This window comes from Mustela nigripes, chromosome 3 (genome assembly GCF_022355385.1).
Source record: "Mustela nigripes isolate SB6536 chromosome 3, MUSNIG.SB6536, whole genome shotgun sequence".
Lineage (NCBI taxonomy): Eukaryota > Metazoa > Chordata > Mammalia > Carnivora > Mustelidae > Mustela > Mustela nigripes.
In genome coordinates this window covers 12,176,435-12,193,869 of record NC_081559.1, presented here as the reverse complement: position 1 = coordinate 12,193,869, position 17,435 = coordinate 12,176,435, and the positions used below count along the sequence as shown (strand labels likewise).

General features: G+C 45.5%; 1 protein-coding gene across 1 annotated transcript in view; it reads right to left on the bottom strand.

The window, feature by feature from the left end:
- LOC132013436 (aldehyde oxidase) overlaps positions 1–11,858 on the bottom strand; it is an 82,570-nt gene extending 70,712 nt beyond the window's left edge. The window contains exons 1-3 of the mRNA XM_059393151.1: positions 11,579–11,858; positions 3,471–3,528; positions 1,096–1,192 (exon numbers count right to left, since the gene is read on the bottom strand). Coding sequence (XP_059249134.1) covers positions 1,096–1,192; positions 3,471–3,528; positions 11,579–11,623 — 200 coding nt within the window. The 5' untranslated portion in view covers positions 11,624–11,858. The remainder of the gene's footprint in view (positions 1–1,095; positions 1,193–3,470; positions 3,529–11,578) is intronic.
- Between the last annotated feature and the right edge of the window lie 5,577 nt (positions 11,859–17,435).

Here is a 17,435-nt window from a genome sequence, read left to right as displayed (position 1 = left end):
CGCTCCATGCACACGGACTCTTATTTGAGGAAGCTGGGGGGAAGCAGGAGAACCGACAGAAAACTGTAAGCACTCAGGCTTCGCAGAGTGTAGGGCAGTTGCCACCCTCCAGAGGCTGAAGACAGTGAGGCCTGGCTGTAAGAGATCTCCCAAAGCATGGAAGTGAGATGGTAGAGCAAGAGAACTTCTTGGTGAATCAGAAAATGGGAAGCCAGCCTGTAAAGCAGGGAGGGATCACCCAGAGTTCAGGAAGAAAGTGACCTGGCTGTGGAAAACAGGCAGATCTCCAAAATCTTACCACTGCTCAGATCCTTAGCCCTCATCTGAGCTCTGCAGAATGATGTAAAATGGTTTAAGATATACATGGCTGGAGTCCAAAAGAGAGAAGTGGGGAGAGAGAAGAGGAAAGTGAAAGGAAGGGGGAGGAAAAAGGAAAGGAGAAGGAGGGAAAGTGAGGGAGGGAGGAGGAGGGGCGAAGGGAGGAAGGAAGAGAAAGAAAGAGAGTAAATATTTGAAGAGATGATGGTTTGAGAAGTTTACAAAGCTGATAGAAGACATCAATCCACAAATCCAAGAAACTTGGCGAACCTAAAGAAGGATAAGTTTCAAACACAAAGAGAAGATGTTAAATGTAATGGGAAATCACTGGTGATTTTTAAAGTAGGAGAGTGCGATGATCTGATTTATGCTGAAAGTGATCTCTCCGACTGATGTATGGAATCACCATGGCAGGGGCAAGGGTGGGAGCAGGGACATCAGTCAGTAGGCTGTCATAGTCATATAAGAGTGTGATGATGCCATTATTCTTCACTGCAATTTCAGTCCTTCCTTCCCAGACAGCCCAGGGAGTCAGACAGCCTTTCCATTTTCAACAGGGGATTCTTTGACCATATGTTATCCTCGTTGATGGTACATTTTCCCCCTAACCCATTCACATTCTGGGGACCATGTCTCTCTTGTGCATCACTGTATCCCCAGTGCTGACCACAGTTCTTGTTGCATAGTAAGTGCTCCTACATATTCATCAGGTGAAGGAACAAAACAAAGTTCAAGACTTCAAAAATACAACCATGTCTGGACTTTGCTGCAAGGTACCTTATCCTCTTGGTAGTGGGGGTGTATCGTGATATCATCACTGTGCAGGCACCACAGCCACCTGTTCCACAGCCGTACTTAGTTCCTGTGAGTCGAACTGGAAAAAGCGTGGTTAAAGATAATGTGTTTTCCAAAATTCTCTTCCTAGAATAGCTCTGACCTTAGAGGACAACATCATCAAAAATCTCTTGAACATATAGTTAAGTTCAAATGATGTCCTAGCTGCTATTTTTTAGAATCTTGTAGAGTCCTGATTTCCATTTGTGTATTATATTTAGTATCCTCCCTTTCAAAACAATGGGACATCATATTACCAAAACAGGGCCAAACTAAAAAAGTTTCTACATATAAAGGCCTGAATATTTGGAAGTATAAGTACATTGCACATTTATCTATATCCTTATCTGTATCTTTGATGACATACAAAGTAAAATGTCAAACTGTATATCATTCTTGGAATATTTGTGTGTTATTATCCATGTTCACTGTATTTCTCTGCTTCCCAGTGGCAGAAACTGCTACTTCTGTACTCATATCTGTTCTCTCATTCTTTTCTGGTAAAAGAAACCCCAGTTTTTAGCCACACACATGGTTGCCCAGAATAAAAAATACATTTTCTCAGCCTCTTCTGCAGCTGGGTGGGGTTAATGACAATGCTGTCCGATGGGATGTAAGTGTAGTGCTGTGTATGACTTCCAGAACAAAATGTCAGGGATGCCGCCTTTTTCATTGCTTACTGCTTCTTATTTTCTGGAGTTCAGATATGGCGGCTACACTTGAGTTAGTTGTCTCTGCCCATGAGGAGAAAGTTGCCTGCTGAGGAGGGTAGGGCAGCAAGACACAGGGAGCTTGGCCCCCTCATGAGGTTGGGACACTACTTTACTAGCCCTAATCCACCTACCTCTGGGATTCCTTTACGTGAGCGCAACAGCCATGAGAACGTGTTTCACAGACCTCCTTCAACATGGAGGGTAAATGACCAAATGACCCAACTGCTGCATTTTGCTTTCTCTTACCCCAGTTTTCATTGACTCCCATGACTCCCATGGGCTTCAATGACTCCCATGACAACCATGACTCCCATGGTTGCTTCCCACCAATGGCTCAGTGCTATGGAGAGACAGGGGAATCCTTGTCAGCCACGCCTCAATGTCTTTGATGTACATCCCTTAGACTGCCCAGCAGCCTTAGACCCTCCCACTCAGCCTCCTCATCCCCTCTTCTTTACAGGTAGCACTTCCATTGTGGTCTAATGTCTCCCTGAGCCTTCTTTAGCTCCCTATTTCCTTATACTCAGGTGTTTTCCTAATACAACCCTTGCACATTTAATCCTAAGATTAATGTCTGCTTCTAAGAGAACTCAAACTAAAACATTGAGAAAGGAATAAACTTTTAACTTCTATCTTATTTACTGCAATTTGGGATTTTCTGTAACTCACAAGTGAACCAGATCTTAAATATTACACATTAGTACCATGGATAACCAGGAAATAAGTGTTCATTGTTTTTCTGTCCAAAGATCTTGAATTACTTCCAGAACATTGTTATTGATGTTTTTTGAGTTGTGTACTCTTTGGGGAGTCTCTCTCTCTCTCTCTTGAAGGAATAAAAATGTACAAATTCCCATTTTCACGTAATTCTGCATAAAATTTAGTGGGGGTCTATAGACATCAGGAAGCCCACTGGAGTTCATGCATTTCAGGCTAAGAATCCAATCCTTACATGATTTTATTTAGAAAGCTTTTCTTTTTTTCTTAATATTTTATTTATTTATTTGACAGAGATCACAAGTAGGCAGAGAGGCAGGCAGAGAGAGAAAGGGAGGCAGGCTCCCTGCTGAGCAGAAAGCCCAATGCAAGGCTCAATCCCAGGACCCTGGGATCATGACCTGAGTTGAAGGCAGAGGCTTTAACACACTGAGCCACCCAGGCGTCCCTAGAAAGCTTTTCTAAGGTAACATTTTCAGGTTTAATTTCTCCATGGTTCTTTTATCTTCATTTCAGCAGATTTCTGTGCTCTTTTTTCCTAATGGGCATGATAATTAGATAGAATGTCAATATTGTGACTCTTAATTCTAAAGGATGCTTAATTAAGCCCTTTTAAGATTTGCTTTAATTCCCACGGCTAGTTTCTCCATTTTATACTATGTATTTAGTGCCAAAACAGAGATTAGAAAGAATTTTGTTCCCCTGACAGCCACAACTGTGCACTACCTACAAAACTGAAATGTGGGAATTTCTTTAAAAAGAACATAAAACCATAATGGTAGGGAATATGACTCACTGTGCCTCTAAAAAGATATTTGAAATATCACCTGATGAGGATATCAGCACTATATACACACATGCACACACTCAAAGCAAAGCAAAGGATACGCTTCTTCCTCAGATATGGTAACAGCATTGTTTCAGGATCAACATTTTTTTCTATTACCTGTACCAAAAGGAAACGTAGAGTTATATACACAAAGTTGAGAGAGCTGGTGTGATATTTCCGTTGGCAAACTCATGCTAATTTGATGGCAATGCACATTCATTAAATCTTCTACTCATATCTTCAATTTGATTAATGTTAATGGAATACCTGTTATATACAAATCATCTCTCCTAAGTGTAAAGTCCAAATCTTGAACCCCAACACCTGTTTGCTGCTGTCCTTGGTCCTGAATCATCGCTGTTTTCTACTGCTGTGGTTGTTTCTATCAGTAGCAACACTAGGGACTCCCGCCCAGCTTCTCCTAGAAAGTCTGATACAGGTCACTGAAAAGATACTAGCAGAACAGCATATGGAAGAAAGAATAGTGGGTGACTGCCAGATCAAAGAAGTAAAAGAGAAAAGTTATATGCCAAATAATACAAAGACATGCTAGAAAGGATAAACGCAAGAAGCAAGTTTGTGTGGGCAGCCTGGAAGCACAGAAATAGCAACCAACCGAAGGCATGACTGAAATGTCATGAATAGTTGTGTTTCCAAAGTGATCATGTTTTCTCTCTTTTTTTAAAAATATTTTATTTATTTATTTGACAGACAGAGATCACATGTAGGCAGAGAGAGAGGAAGGGAAGCAGGCTCCCCACTGAGCAGAGAGTCTGACTTGGGGCTCCATCCCAGCACCCTGAGATCATGACCTGAGCTGAAGGCAGAAGCTTAACCCACTGAGCCACCCAGGTGCCCCATGTTTTCTCTTTTCTGATTAAAACTTTGGATTTCTTTTAGAGTCACAGAACAAAGAGAACTATGGTTTGCTCACAGTCTCAGAAGTAGAGATCATCTTTCACCGTGTTATACTGCTACCCTTTTGGGAAGTAGGTGAGGAGGAGACATATGCTTACTCTATGGATGTCTCCTCACCCTCAGTTCTCAGTGGCCATATGCCAGGGAAAGTGAACCATATGCCAATTACCAAGGTCAGATCTGTGTCCTAGAGGAATCTGCAATATAGTGAGAGGTGTGATTGTTTGTGTGTGTCAGGGGGGTATGCGTACCCATACTGTAATGCCAAAAAAAAAAAAAATTGAAGTACCCCTCCAGGCATCCCAAATTTAATATGCCCTCAAATGAAACTTACTCTTTCCCTTCTTTTCACTGACTTGTTTAATAGCCTCACCATCTGCTAAGTCATCCCAGCTTAAAAACTTGAGCTACTTCAACTTTTTATTTCTTTCAATCCACCACAATCAGTGTCACCAAGACCTGTCACTCATACTTCCAAAATGATTCTCTAAATAACCTTCACTTCTCCTGTCACTCCTCAGGATCAACACTTACTCCCTCTTGCCGGAATAATGATCAGAGCTGCCTAACGTGTCTCCTGCCTCCATTCTTGGCACCCACAACACCACTCTTCACACTACTGCCGGAATGACCTCTCTAAAATCCAAGTCTGATCATCTGCTTTAATTCAACACTGCTCCTGGCTGCCAAGTCACCATGCTGGGAATTCCCAAATCATTCAGGGTACCTGTTAATTGACATTCTTCTGGAATCCGAATTTCTGGGAGAAAGAACAAGGAAAGGTGCATCATGAATGAGCACACTGAATGGGTCTTTGGGAAATTTATATTCTAGGTTCCTGGAATACAAGAAGGAATTCAAGCTCCATGGCAGAACCTACAAGGCCTTTTTGAAAGACTGCCCATCTTCTCCTGCCATCAACCCATGCGTCTTGAACACTGGTCAGGTGGAAGCACTGGCTAGACCAGCAGGTCTTTCACCATTCACTACATTTGGATATAGGATTCCTTCAGAAAGTCCTCCCTATCTTCTTTGCTTGGCAGAAATTTGGACATCATTCAAAGCCCTGCTCAAGTGTTCTCTTCTGTGGGGGTGCTGCCATCGAATATACCTTTCCTCTGCTCCAGGTAACCGGCTTCCCCTGTGCTCCCATGGCCAATGTCCACACATCTGTCACAGAACTTTGGACTCCATGTGACATTGTGACTTATAATTAGGAATACATATTTTGTTTTCAGTCACTGTTCCTGGCATATAGCTCCTAAAATCCCTGGAATTTTGTGTATTGAGTGCGATCAAGGGGCCTGTGTTATGTTAATGGTGTACCTCTTGGAATTAATCTAATGGGAGCTTGTTGCCAGAAAAAACCAACCATGGAACTCTCAGTCCAGTCCCCCGATCTCCAGACAGGGGAGAGGGACAGGCTGCAAGTTAAATCAGTTGCCAATGGCCAATGATTTAATCAGTCATGCCTGTGTAAAACAAAAGCCCCTAAAAGCCCAAAAGGATGGGCTTAGAGCTTCCCGGTTGGTGAACCAGAACACATCCATATGCTACCTGTGCCAGACCCCAATTCCATGGGGTCAGAAGCTCCTTTGTTCTGACCCATCCCATACCTTCACCTGGCTGTTGATTCATATCATTTAATACCCTTTGTAATAAACCAGTAACCAAGTGATTAAACCTATTACCTGAGTTCTGTGAGCCCCTCTAGCAAATTAATCACACCTCAGGAAGGGACTGGGGGATCTGATTTGTAGTCAGTCAGTGAGAAGTATAGGTAACAACCCAGACTTGTGACTGGCATTTGAGGGCAGGGAGGGGCATTCCTGTGGGACTGAGCCCTTAATGAACCTGATGCTATTTTTGGGGAGACAGTGTAAGAATTGAGTTGAATTGTAAAACATTCAGGAGTCAGGGAATTGCTTGGTGGTGTGGGGAAAAACCACCCCACACGTTGGAACTGAGTGACAGCACTGCACCATGCATCACAATTATTTGTGTGTGTCTAAGCCTCTCTTGATCCTGGAAGACACCACCTTCTGTTATTCTTCTTTGTGTCAAACACTGAGCCAGGTGCTGGGGATATATCATAGGGACATAATAAATATTAACTGATTTTAATAAGTGATCATGATGTATATAATTTGCTATGAGAGCACTGAGGAGAGAAGAAGGATTTCTCACAGTCTTGGGGCATCTGGACAGAAGAAAAGAAAGAAAAACAGAGAAGTGCCAGGAATGATGGCAGAAACTCTTGTTGTGTATCTCAGCACACACTCTGCCTTTCCTTGTTCCTGCTGCCTGGAAAAGGGATGAAATGGCTAGAACTCCAGCAGCTATCTTAGACCAGAAGGCACTATATTAACAACAGGAGAGGAAAAAGAGAAGAAATCTGGGTCTCAGATGACATCATGAAGCTTCCACACCAAGTAAAAATGATTTGTGTCTAGTCTGAACCACTGTTAGTTTTGAGTCGGTGCAATTCACAGCTGAAAGTAATCTTAGTTAATACATACGATGGCAAATTTTACAGAAGCCCACGTTTAAAGACAAAACAGGATCGGAGTAGCTTAGATAACAAAAGAAGAGCATTTAAGCTTGAAGGATATTTGTATATTTTTGGAAGGAATTAATGGAAGAAGCAGGCCTTGTTTGTTTGGGTACTTGTTCTATCTAAGAGATGTCTCAAGAGACTAGAGTCTGGTTCAAAGTGCCACTGGCTTGAAATGTGTTTATTTTTCTTGATTTGGAGGATGGCCTATTTGGAGGGGAGGAGGGAGGGAGAAGGGATAGGGCATATACCCTGCCCTGGCAGATCTTGGAGTGGAACAGTGAGATCAGGGCCAAAGCTGGTGGCTGGGGGTGGAGGGAATTCGGAACAGAGTTACTGTCACTGACTCCGGTGTTGGGAGATGATGTCAGTTCTTGAGTCAGGGTCATGACATGTTCCTGGCTCAGTACAGCCTTGAGTGTTGTAAGGACAGAGTCTGTCCTTCTGTATCTCCACCAGCTCTCTGTGAGATTTCAAGTTCATACTGCACAAGATTGAGAAATCACGTTCCTCTGTGTCGGGTCGGTGATGAATTCGAGTCGTCTTCACCACCTCCAAGACAAAGGCAGAAAGAAAAGGGAGATGAAGGGGCCTGAGAAAGTGGTGAAACAATGGAAACTAAGAAAGGGGAAGAGATACGTGTGAAAGCGCAAGGCTGAGAAGTACAAGGAGAGGGAAGAAGAGATGTATTTGTGGGACCCAGTGGGGAAGAGTGATAATCCGCCAGCGACCTTACAACAGAGAACGCGGCCAAGGGGACAGGCGGTGAGGACACTTCTGCCTGAGCTTCTGGTGGCTTTAAAATTCATTTTAATTGTTGGATCTCCCTGCCCAAGCCACATCTATTCCCCTCCACTTTTCTCTGAATCATTAGAAGCATTCCAGAAATGTCCTCTCTCACCTCTGCAGACCAGGGACCCAAAGAAAGACTCACTAATGGACAGCTCTTTCCAGATTCCTATAGTGATCTCAAGACCTTACGTTTTTGTCGAGCAAATAACGCTCAATGACTACTTTTCAGCCCCCGCCGGCACTTCCAGGCAGGTCTGGCTCTGCACATGAAGCAGATTATTTTCTAGCGCAAGTATTCATAATCACTTCTATATACTGACTACTTGCTAACCACTCTCCGTGGAATTTAATCTTTACCTCAGTTCCATGAGAGATGTCACTGTTAGTAGCCCCATTTTGCAGAGGCGAAAGCTGAGGCTCAGAGATATGAAGCAACTTGCTTGAGGCCACAGAGCGGCCAAGTGGCAGAGCAGAGAGCATAGAGTTCAAACCCATGACTAACCAGTTCCAAAAGCTCACACCTTCACTCACTATGCCTCGCTGCCCTGTAGAATAACAGGCTTCAGTTCCTTAGTTGTATTAAAGAATTGCGTCTCAGGTATGACTTATTTATGGCTGCTTCTCCCCTCAAACTCTAGGCTAAGTCGATCACATGTTCTGGGGGTCCCTTGTGGAGCATTTAATAATTCAGAAATCTCTCTGCAACTGCATGTCTGACCCATATGCAGTGGCCTCCCCTCTCGATAGCCTCAGACCCTGCCTGATGACAACTTTTGGTGATCTGAGGGGATTTTGCAAAAAAGCACAGATTGGAGGCTAATCATATAACCTAGAGTCTCCTAACCGGCTTCTATACAATTCTATACATTGCTCAGGGCTCACCAAATAAGTGTGGTCACCATCTGTCCCCATATAATGTTATTACAGTATTACTGACCATATTGCCTATGCTGTACTTTTCATCTCTGTAACTTACTTATTAACTGTAAGTTTATACTTAATTTTCTTCACCCATTTTGCCAGTCCCTTCAACCACCTTCCCTCTGGCAACCCCCAGTTTGTTCTCTATTTTATGATTCTGTTTCTGTTGCTGTTTGCTTGCTTGCTTGCTTTCTCTCTTTCTTTCTTTCTTTTTTTTTTTTAAGATTCCACATGGTATTTGTCTTTCTCTATATGTCTTATTTCAAAAGAGCCAAAGCAATCTTGAGAAGAAAAAAACAAAGCCGTAGGTATCACAATCCGAGGTTTCAAGAGATTCACAAAGGTAGAGCAATAAAAATATCAGGTACTGGCACTAAACAGGCACACAGATCAGCAGAACAGAATAGAGAGCCCAGAAATAAGCTCATGCTTAGATGTCAGTGGAGCTAGGAGAAAGTGGGCAAGAATACGCAATGGGGGAAAGACAGTCTTTTCATCAAATGGGGGTGGGGAAACTGGGCCACTTGTTACACCGTACACAAACAAATTCAAAACGGATAAAAGACCTACATGCAAAACCTGAAACCATAAAACTCCTAGAAGAAAACATAGGCAGTAATCTCTTGCACAGCTGTCTCAGCAGCATTTTTCTAGCTGTGTCTCCTCAAGTAAGGAAAAGAAAAGCAAAAATAAACTGCTGAGACCACACCAAAATTTAAAAAAAAATAAAATAAAAAGCTTTTGTACAGCAAAGGAAACCATCAACAAAACAGGAAGACAGCCGAGGGAATGAGAGAAGATATTTGTAAATGGTATATCTGATAAGGGATCGATATCCAAAATATATAAAGAACTTCATACAACTCAACACCAAAAGAAATAAAATTCAACTAAGAGGCCCTCGGAGGCAAGTTTTTAACCCCAGAGGTCGTGTTTGACCTTAGACCCCTCTTTGCTGGTGATTTCTCTCTCTCCCTTTTCTCAACAGTTCCTCATCCTCTGAACCAGAAACTTTAATCTATGTCTGGGGCCATCAGGATTGCGCGCCAGGAATGAAACGCACCCTAACAATTTGGAAGGGAGGAGGAGGATAGCGGAAGGGCAGCATGATGACTTCTGCGAGAAAAACGTACTCCGGATCTTCAGCGTGTACTCTGCAAATGATCACAGGGCATTTGGCCCATAGATAAAAATGAGCCCCTAGATAAGAACCAGCTTATCTATTTTTAAAAATCAATAGAGCACAAACTGTTGTTAGTCATTACGTTAAAAATCCCACTAGAGTTTGTTTGGGGGCAGGGAAGGGTGGATGAGGAAGAAGCTAGACTCAAAAACCAGTTTCCTCATTCACCCAGAACCCTCACCACCACGCACAAAGCCCCGGCAATCCGGCCCCTGGCCACATCCCCAGCCCCGCGGCCCGCCTCGCCACCCCTTAGCATGCGGAAACCCCCCATGCCCAAGGATCTCCGCAGCCCCATTCCCTGCATCTGGGATACGTCTCCCAGATGCTCCCTCACTTCACACCTGTCACTGCTCAAGTGTCACTCTTTCGGAGAGACCTAAACATCCAGCCCACTTAAAATATCAGCCCTGTTCACTCTCTGTCCCTTCACTTTGCTCTAGGTTCTGTCCTGACACCTTTCCACTTTCTAATGTGCTTGTCGCCTGCCGCCTCAGCACTCTGGAAACTCCGTGCAAGCAGCGACTTCGTCATTTCTGTGTTCTGTTGCCTCCCCTGAGAACACCGGAACCCTGCCTTCCAGAGCAGACCCTTAACAAACAGATTAAACACAGATTATCACTCTTATCTCGGTAGTAGTATCCCCTTTTAAAAGAGGACCTGGGGCTCTAAAAGTTTAGAGCATCCCAGTAAGAGAGCTGGAACTGAATCGTTGCTTGTAGAAAGGGCAGTTTCCTTTGCTCTGCCCTCAGTCATGCAAAGAAAGATGTAATGCGAACCCTTCAGCCCGCTGCCAATTTTTACCCTCAGAGTAGTCCTCTGAGGGGATCCCAAGAGCCCCATTACAGATCCGAAATAAAAAGCCCATGTTATCTAGTGTGGAACTCGGGCAACAGGGTCAGAGGAAGGTTTTATGGAACCTAGAACTTGTACAATTTGAGGAGGGGGTCTTCTTTTAAGAAAATCACTACAAAACCACAAATATAAAAAGAGGATCAGGCCCTCAGAAGAGGCTTCCAGTGAGAGGCCCTGATGCCTGACCTCAGCCTCTTGGTGTGTCCCTCACGCCGGTTGGGAAAACGGGTTTGGCTACTCTGGCCCCAGGGGCAGGGATCCCCTTGGCTCTGAAGGGGCTGGCACTGTGGAAAGGCGGGTAGCAAGGCCCTCGCTTGCTTGGTCATCTCTTAAGGAAGCCCTTTTACTTTCCTGCCTCAGTTTCCCCCTTGCAAAGTAGTGCCAATATGCTGGGACAGCGTTGAGTGAACGGGGTTCACGGCCCCGTCGGGGGAGAGGGGTGTTTTCAGGGATGCCCAGGGGCTTTGCTGCCCCGCCGGGTCGAGCCCTGCCGGGACGTCTCGCCGAGGCTCTGCAGAGCCAGCCCGGTTTCCCAGAGCAGAGGTGCCGCGTCACCGCGGACGGCGGGAGGACCTTCAAGACCCCAGAACCCGGTTCTGGCTTCAGCTCTGCCAGGAACTTGCTGTGACTTGAGGAGGTCACAACCGCCTCATCCGAGAAGCGATCGGGGCCCATCGATCCGGTGTGACCCGCCCTCTGCTCCAGTCGCTCTGTGGGCAGCGCTGACCCCGAGGAGGAAGAAAAGCCATTTCTCCTCCTGTTTGCCGGGCGGGGGGTGTCGGGGGTCAGTCGGGGCGTCTCGGAAGGAGAAGGAAAGGAACCCCGGCGAGTGGCCCCCGAGCTCCGGGGCGGTCGGGGAAGCACGGCCGCACCTGCCGGGTGGGGGCGGAGCTGCGCGCGGGGGCAAAGGCGCCCCCAGCCCAGGAGCGGCCCCGAGCGCTCACCTTGCGGCCGTTCACGTAGAAGAGCAGCTCCGCCGCCCGCTCCATGGTGGGGGTGGGGGGAGCACGGCCCGGCACCGCGCCCCGGGTCGCCGACTGCGCTGCCCGCCGAGTCTCCCGGCAGCCAAGCGCCAAGACAGAGAGTCCCGCTGCGGACCCAAAACTCCGCGCGCCTGGCGGGGGGAACTTGCCGGGATCCCAGCACGTCACGCGAGCGCTCCGGCCGCTCCGAGATCATTGGCCGGACCCCTCCCCCGCGCCTCCGCGCCGCCTCTCCGCCCCCCTGCAGGTGCGGCAGGTCCCGGGGTCCCTTTGGTAGTCTTGCCTTGGTGCATATATTTTTTTAAATATATGAGAGAGAGGAGGAAGCAGGCTCCCCGCTGAGCAGAGAGGCCCGTGCGGGGCTCGATCCCAAGACCCTGGGCTCATGACCTGAGCTGAAGGCAGAGGCTTAATCCACTGAGCCACCCAGGTGCCCCTCTTTGGTGCGTATTTTTTTTTTTTTTAAAGATTTATTTATTTATTTATTTATTTGACAGAGATCACAAGTAGGCAGAGCAGCAGGCAGAGAGAGAGGAGGAGGAGGAGGAAGCAGGCTCTCCACAGAGCAGAGAGCCCGATGTGGGCCTGGATCCCAGGACCCTGAGATCATGACCTGAGCCGAAGGCAGAGGCTTTAACCCACTGAGCCACCCAGGTGCCCCTCTTTGGTGCGTATTTTAAGTGGCTTTCCAGCCAGAAGCGCAGCTCCAAACCAAGTCGGTTTTGGCGCCGCTGCTCCCACCTGGTTCCCAGCACACCCGGTGCAGAACAAACAGTCCCGTTCGTTCCAGCTGGGCAGGAAAGTAACTTAAGAACAACCAGCGGTTTTACAGCTTGATCTTAACAGTTTCAGAAATAACTATCCAAGTTTATTTTTTCAATCAAGAGCTATCTTGATCTAAACTTTTTTTCAAAGCTTTATCACTATTCACAGTTTATCTGGTATGTTTATCCGGTAAATATGAACAGAGATAACAAACATCCTGGAATTTTTTTTTTTTAAGCAACTTGGAAAATACTGAAAGGCATTAATATAAAAATTATCTGTAAGCCTGCGACTTAAATTTACCAGTATTAATTTTGGCGTTTATCTTTACATTTTTGAAATCTGCCTTTAACTCCTTTTAAAAACTCAGAACCGAACTAGCTATTTTCCACATTTGTTTTCACTTAACATATCCAGAACACAGGGGCGCCTGGGCGGCTCATTTAGTCAAGCCTCCAGATCGTAATTTCGGCTCTCCTCATGATCTCGGGCTGGCCCTCAGCACAGTCGGCTTGTCCCTCTCTGTCTGCTCCTCGCCCCACTTGCTCTTGCTCTCTCTCTCAAAAATAATTGTAAAAATCTTTAAAATACATATTTCTAGGGGCGCCTGGGTGGCTCAGTGGGTTAAAACCTCTGCCTTCAGCTCAGGTCATGATCTCAGGGTCCTGGGATCCAGGCCCACATCGGACTCTCTGCTCAGCAGGGAGCCTGCTTCCCCCCTCTCTCTCTGCCTGCCTCTCTGCCTACTTGTGATCTCAATCTGTCAAGTAAATGAATAAAATCTTTTAAAAATAAATAAATAAAAATAAAAAGCAATATTTCTAAGACACTTCCCCATGTCATTTTGTTTATGTGAACACAAAATTTTGTGAAAATTTCCAAAGTGTGTTCATAAAAGTGAGGGTAACCAACTACCATCGCCATATACTTCATTGAGCTCTGAGAATGGTCAATATTTTGCCACATTCACTTAAGTTTTTCTAGAGTATTTTGAAGCCAATCTCATAAACATTAATTTACTCTTAGGTACTTTAGTATACATTTTTCAAAAAGACATTTCCTTAAGTAAAGTGCCACTTTTACACCTCACAAAAAATTTTAATATCCTCAAATTTCCCAGAATCCAAAAAAGTCCTTTTACACTTGATTTCTTTGAATCAAACAAATGTTATTCAATGTATGTTAGTTTTCTCCTCAAGTCTGTTTAATCTAGAACAGTCCCCTCACCCAATCCTCCTTTTAATGCTATTAACATGCCCAGTCAGTTGTTCTCCAGAATACACTACATTTTATTTATTTATATATATATTTAAAGATTTTATTTATTTGCCAGAAAGAGAGAGAGAGAGAACAAGTGAATACACACAAGCAGGCAGAGAGGCAGGCAGAGGCAGCGAGAGAAGCAGGTTCCCTGCCGAGCAAGGAGCCTGATGCGGGACTCGATCCCATGACCCTGGGATCATGACCTGAGCCGAAGGCAGTGGCTTAACCCACGGAGCCACCCAGGCGTCCCCACACTACATCTTATAATAGCTGATTGCTTCTTTTGGTGTTCTTTGTTCTTCCATCCTACTTACTACCTACATTGCGCCTGATGAGGAAAACAAAGGCAAGAGAAATGTAGCCTAAATTAACTCTCCTTACAGTTTGCGGCACACTGATATGTACCTAAAAACTCTCAGACCTGACTTTCCTCAAGAAATCATGGCAGCCTCAATGTCTCAGTATTTGTTTTATTAAAGACTAAAAGCAACTTTACCCTGAAGGAAACTAAATCTTCAATGTTCTGTAGGACCTTGCTTTTAGCCTACAGAAATTCCTTAAAAACTTAATGTTACCTCACCTCCCTCCACAAACATAAAATGTATATAGCCAGTTCCTCCTCACACTCAGAGGTCCAGCTCTCTCTGTCCATGGGTCCTGTCCCCGTGCTATAATAAAATCACCTTAAAAACATCTCAAGAATTATTTCCTGGTCATTTGCTATTGGACCCAAGCTTCAAATCACAGCATTCTGGCACCCGGTGTGAGGCTCACATCTTCTCATCTGGATTCCAAGCAAGAGGAGAGACTGGGTAGGGGAGAAGAAACCATATGATCAACTTGATTAATAGAAGGAATTCAAAAAAGGATTCTCTAAACCTGTAAAGTTTGATCAAATTCAGGAAGTGATTCAAGGAGCTGGTGAGAACCCAGCTCTATTTCAGGGTCATTTACTAGAAGCCATCCATAACTACACGAATCAGGACCCTGAGGGAACAACTATATTAAACGTACAGTTGATAAGTCAGTCAGTACCTGGCACCTGCTGAAAACTGACTAGAATGGCTTTAGACCCTCAAACTCGTGCCCAGCGCTTACTAGTGGTAGCTACCGGCATCTTTATTAATAGAGATGGGGCCTTAGAGTAAGAAAAAGACCAGAGAGCTATACTGCAGGGTAAGATGCAGGCCCAAATATTGGCTGGTGCTTTTGCAGATCCCCCACAACACCAGAGGAACCAGGGGTCAAAGGGAACCTGGTATCAGGCAAAGGACCAGGTAGGACCCTGTGCTATGGATGTGACCAGACCAGATACTGAAGCAAAGAATGTCTGAACAAAGGCTCTCCCGCCAGGTCCATGTCCTGTCTGTTAAAGAAAGGGGGGGCGGGATTGGGAGAGAGACTGTCCTCATCTCCAGAGAGAGAGGGGAAGACAGGAACTCACTCCCCCCCAGAGAGCAGGAACCGTGATGGGGCTTTGAGGCTGGTCCAGCTCCCTGTGACATCAAGATGACCGAGCCCCGGGTTTATCCTGGATGTGGAAGGTAAGTCTGTCCATTTTCTTATCCCCCACAGGAGCCGCTGACTCTGCCTGTTCTCATTCAGCACTCTGGCCCAACTTGTCTTTCCAACCATGAAACAGTTGGCATAGAAGGGGAAACTAAAACCTGCCTCTAGGCCATGTTTTAACCTGCGAATACAAAAGTCAGTTGGTTACTTGTGTTTTCCTGGTCCTTCTGTCTTGTCCCACTCCGTTACTTGGATGAGATGTAATGTATAAACTGGGAAACAGGTTTGCTCTTACTAAAGAAGGGGATGGCTTGTTTGTTTTTTTTTTTAACACCTGGAGAACTAACATTTTACCCTGACACCTCTCCTAATATCCCTGATAATCCTGGTATCTCTCCTAGTACCCATGATATCCCTCCTAATAGCCCTGATCTCGCTCTTAATAACCCTGATATCCCTCCCTCCTACTCGCTGGAGGAAAGTAAACACACAAGTGTGGGATGGCGATGTCCCAGGACGGGCTCATCAAGCCCAGCCAGTGACAGTGACGTTGAAGGACCAGGCCATTATTCTCAGACTAACCAATATCCTTTAAAACCTATGGCAAAAGCTGGGTTACAACCACTTCTTGAGAAGTTTCTCAAACATGGTATTTTATTTAAAGTCTTGTCAATCTCCTTATAACACTGATTTTACCAGTAAACAAACCAAATGGGGAGTATCAGAGGGTACAAGATTGAAGAGCTGTAAATGAGGCGGTAACGCCTCTTCGTCCCACGGCGCCAGATCCGCACACTGTTCTCACCCAGGTCCCTGGTGATGCCAACTGGTTTTCGGTACTAGATTTAAAAGACACCTTCTTTTGCCTCCCTCCAGGTGAGGAAACACAGCCACTATTTGCCTTTGAATGAGCCTCACCTTTGAGGCCACATGCTGCTAATGAACTTGGACAGTCTTGCTAATGAACTTGGACAGTCTTGCCACAGGAATTTAGAGACTTTCCTCACTTGCTCAGGGCTGCCCTTAGTAAAGACCTCCGTGAGCTCTTCTTGCCTCCAGAGACTAAAATCCAACATGTGGATGATGTTTTAATCTGTAGTTCGCAAAAGAAATGTCTGATAGTAATTCCTTAACTTCACTCAATTTCTTGGCAGACAGAGGGCATCATGTCTCCCCTAAAAAGGGGCAAATATCTCAACAGAAAGTACAATATTTGGGATATGCGCTAACACCAGGTCATCGTACCCTGTCTACTGACAGGAAAAAAAAAAAAAAAGCTTTGGACCCCCAGCTATAAAAAAAAAAAACAACTCCTGGGGCGCCTGGGTGGCTCAGTGGGTTAAGCCTCTGCCTTCATCTCAGGTCATGATCCCAGGGTCCTGGGATCGAGTCCCACATCGGGCTCTGTACTCAGCAGGGAGCCTGCTTCCCCCACCCCCCGCCACCTCCCTGCCTCTCTGCCTACTTGTGATCTCTGTCTGTCAAATAAATAAAATCTTTAAAAAACAAAACAAAACAAAACAAAACCAACTCTGTGTTTTCCTAGGCATGGCAGGTATTTGCCTCCTGTGGATTCCTGGGTCTGGGCTCTTAGCCAAACCATTGTTTGATTCAACTGAAGGCCCTGATGAAGAAACTTTATTCGGGATGAAGACCCACCAGACAGCCCTTCGCACGTTAAAAACCAAGCTTTTGTCGGCGCCAGGACCGGCTTTACCGAATTTAGAAAAACCTTTCACTGTATCAGTTGCCAGAAACCAGGGAGAAGCCGTGGGAGTTCTTACCCAGAAATCGGAAAATAAAACAAGAACAGTGGGCTATTATTCAAAGTCACGAGGTGATGTGACACAAGGCTGGTGTGTCCTCAGGCAGTGGCCGCAACAGCCCTCCCGGTGGAAGAAGTTTCCCGACTTACTCCGGGACAGGCTGTGGCACTGATGACGCCACAGTGTCATCCACAGTCCAAAGAGCCCAAGGCCACGAATGATGGTGGAAGGCCGACTCGCCAGACACCAGGCTGTGTTTTAGACCTGAAATAATAGCTACAACCTGCGAAACTTGAACCCCAGCTACTCGGACGCCTGGACCGGAGCATCACACTTCTATGTTAGAACACGACTTCTCAGAGATTTTCGATCTTGTTCATTCTAGCGGACCAGATTTAAAAAGATTCCCCTATTGAAAATGCGGAGGACAGTTGTCTTACTGATGGTGGTGGTTTCCTGGATAAGGGAGAAAGTTAGCTTAATTAAGACCACTGAGGCAAAAGCCCTTCCAACAA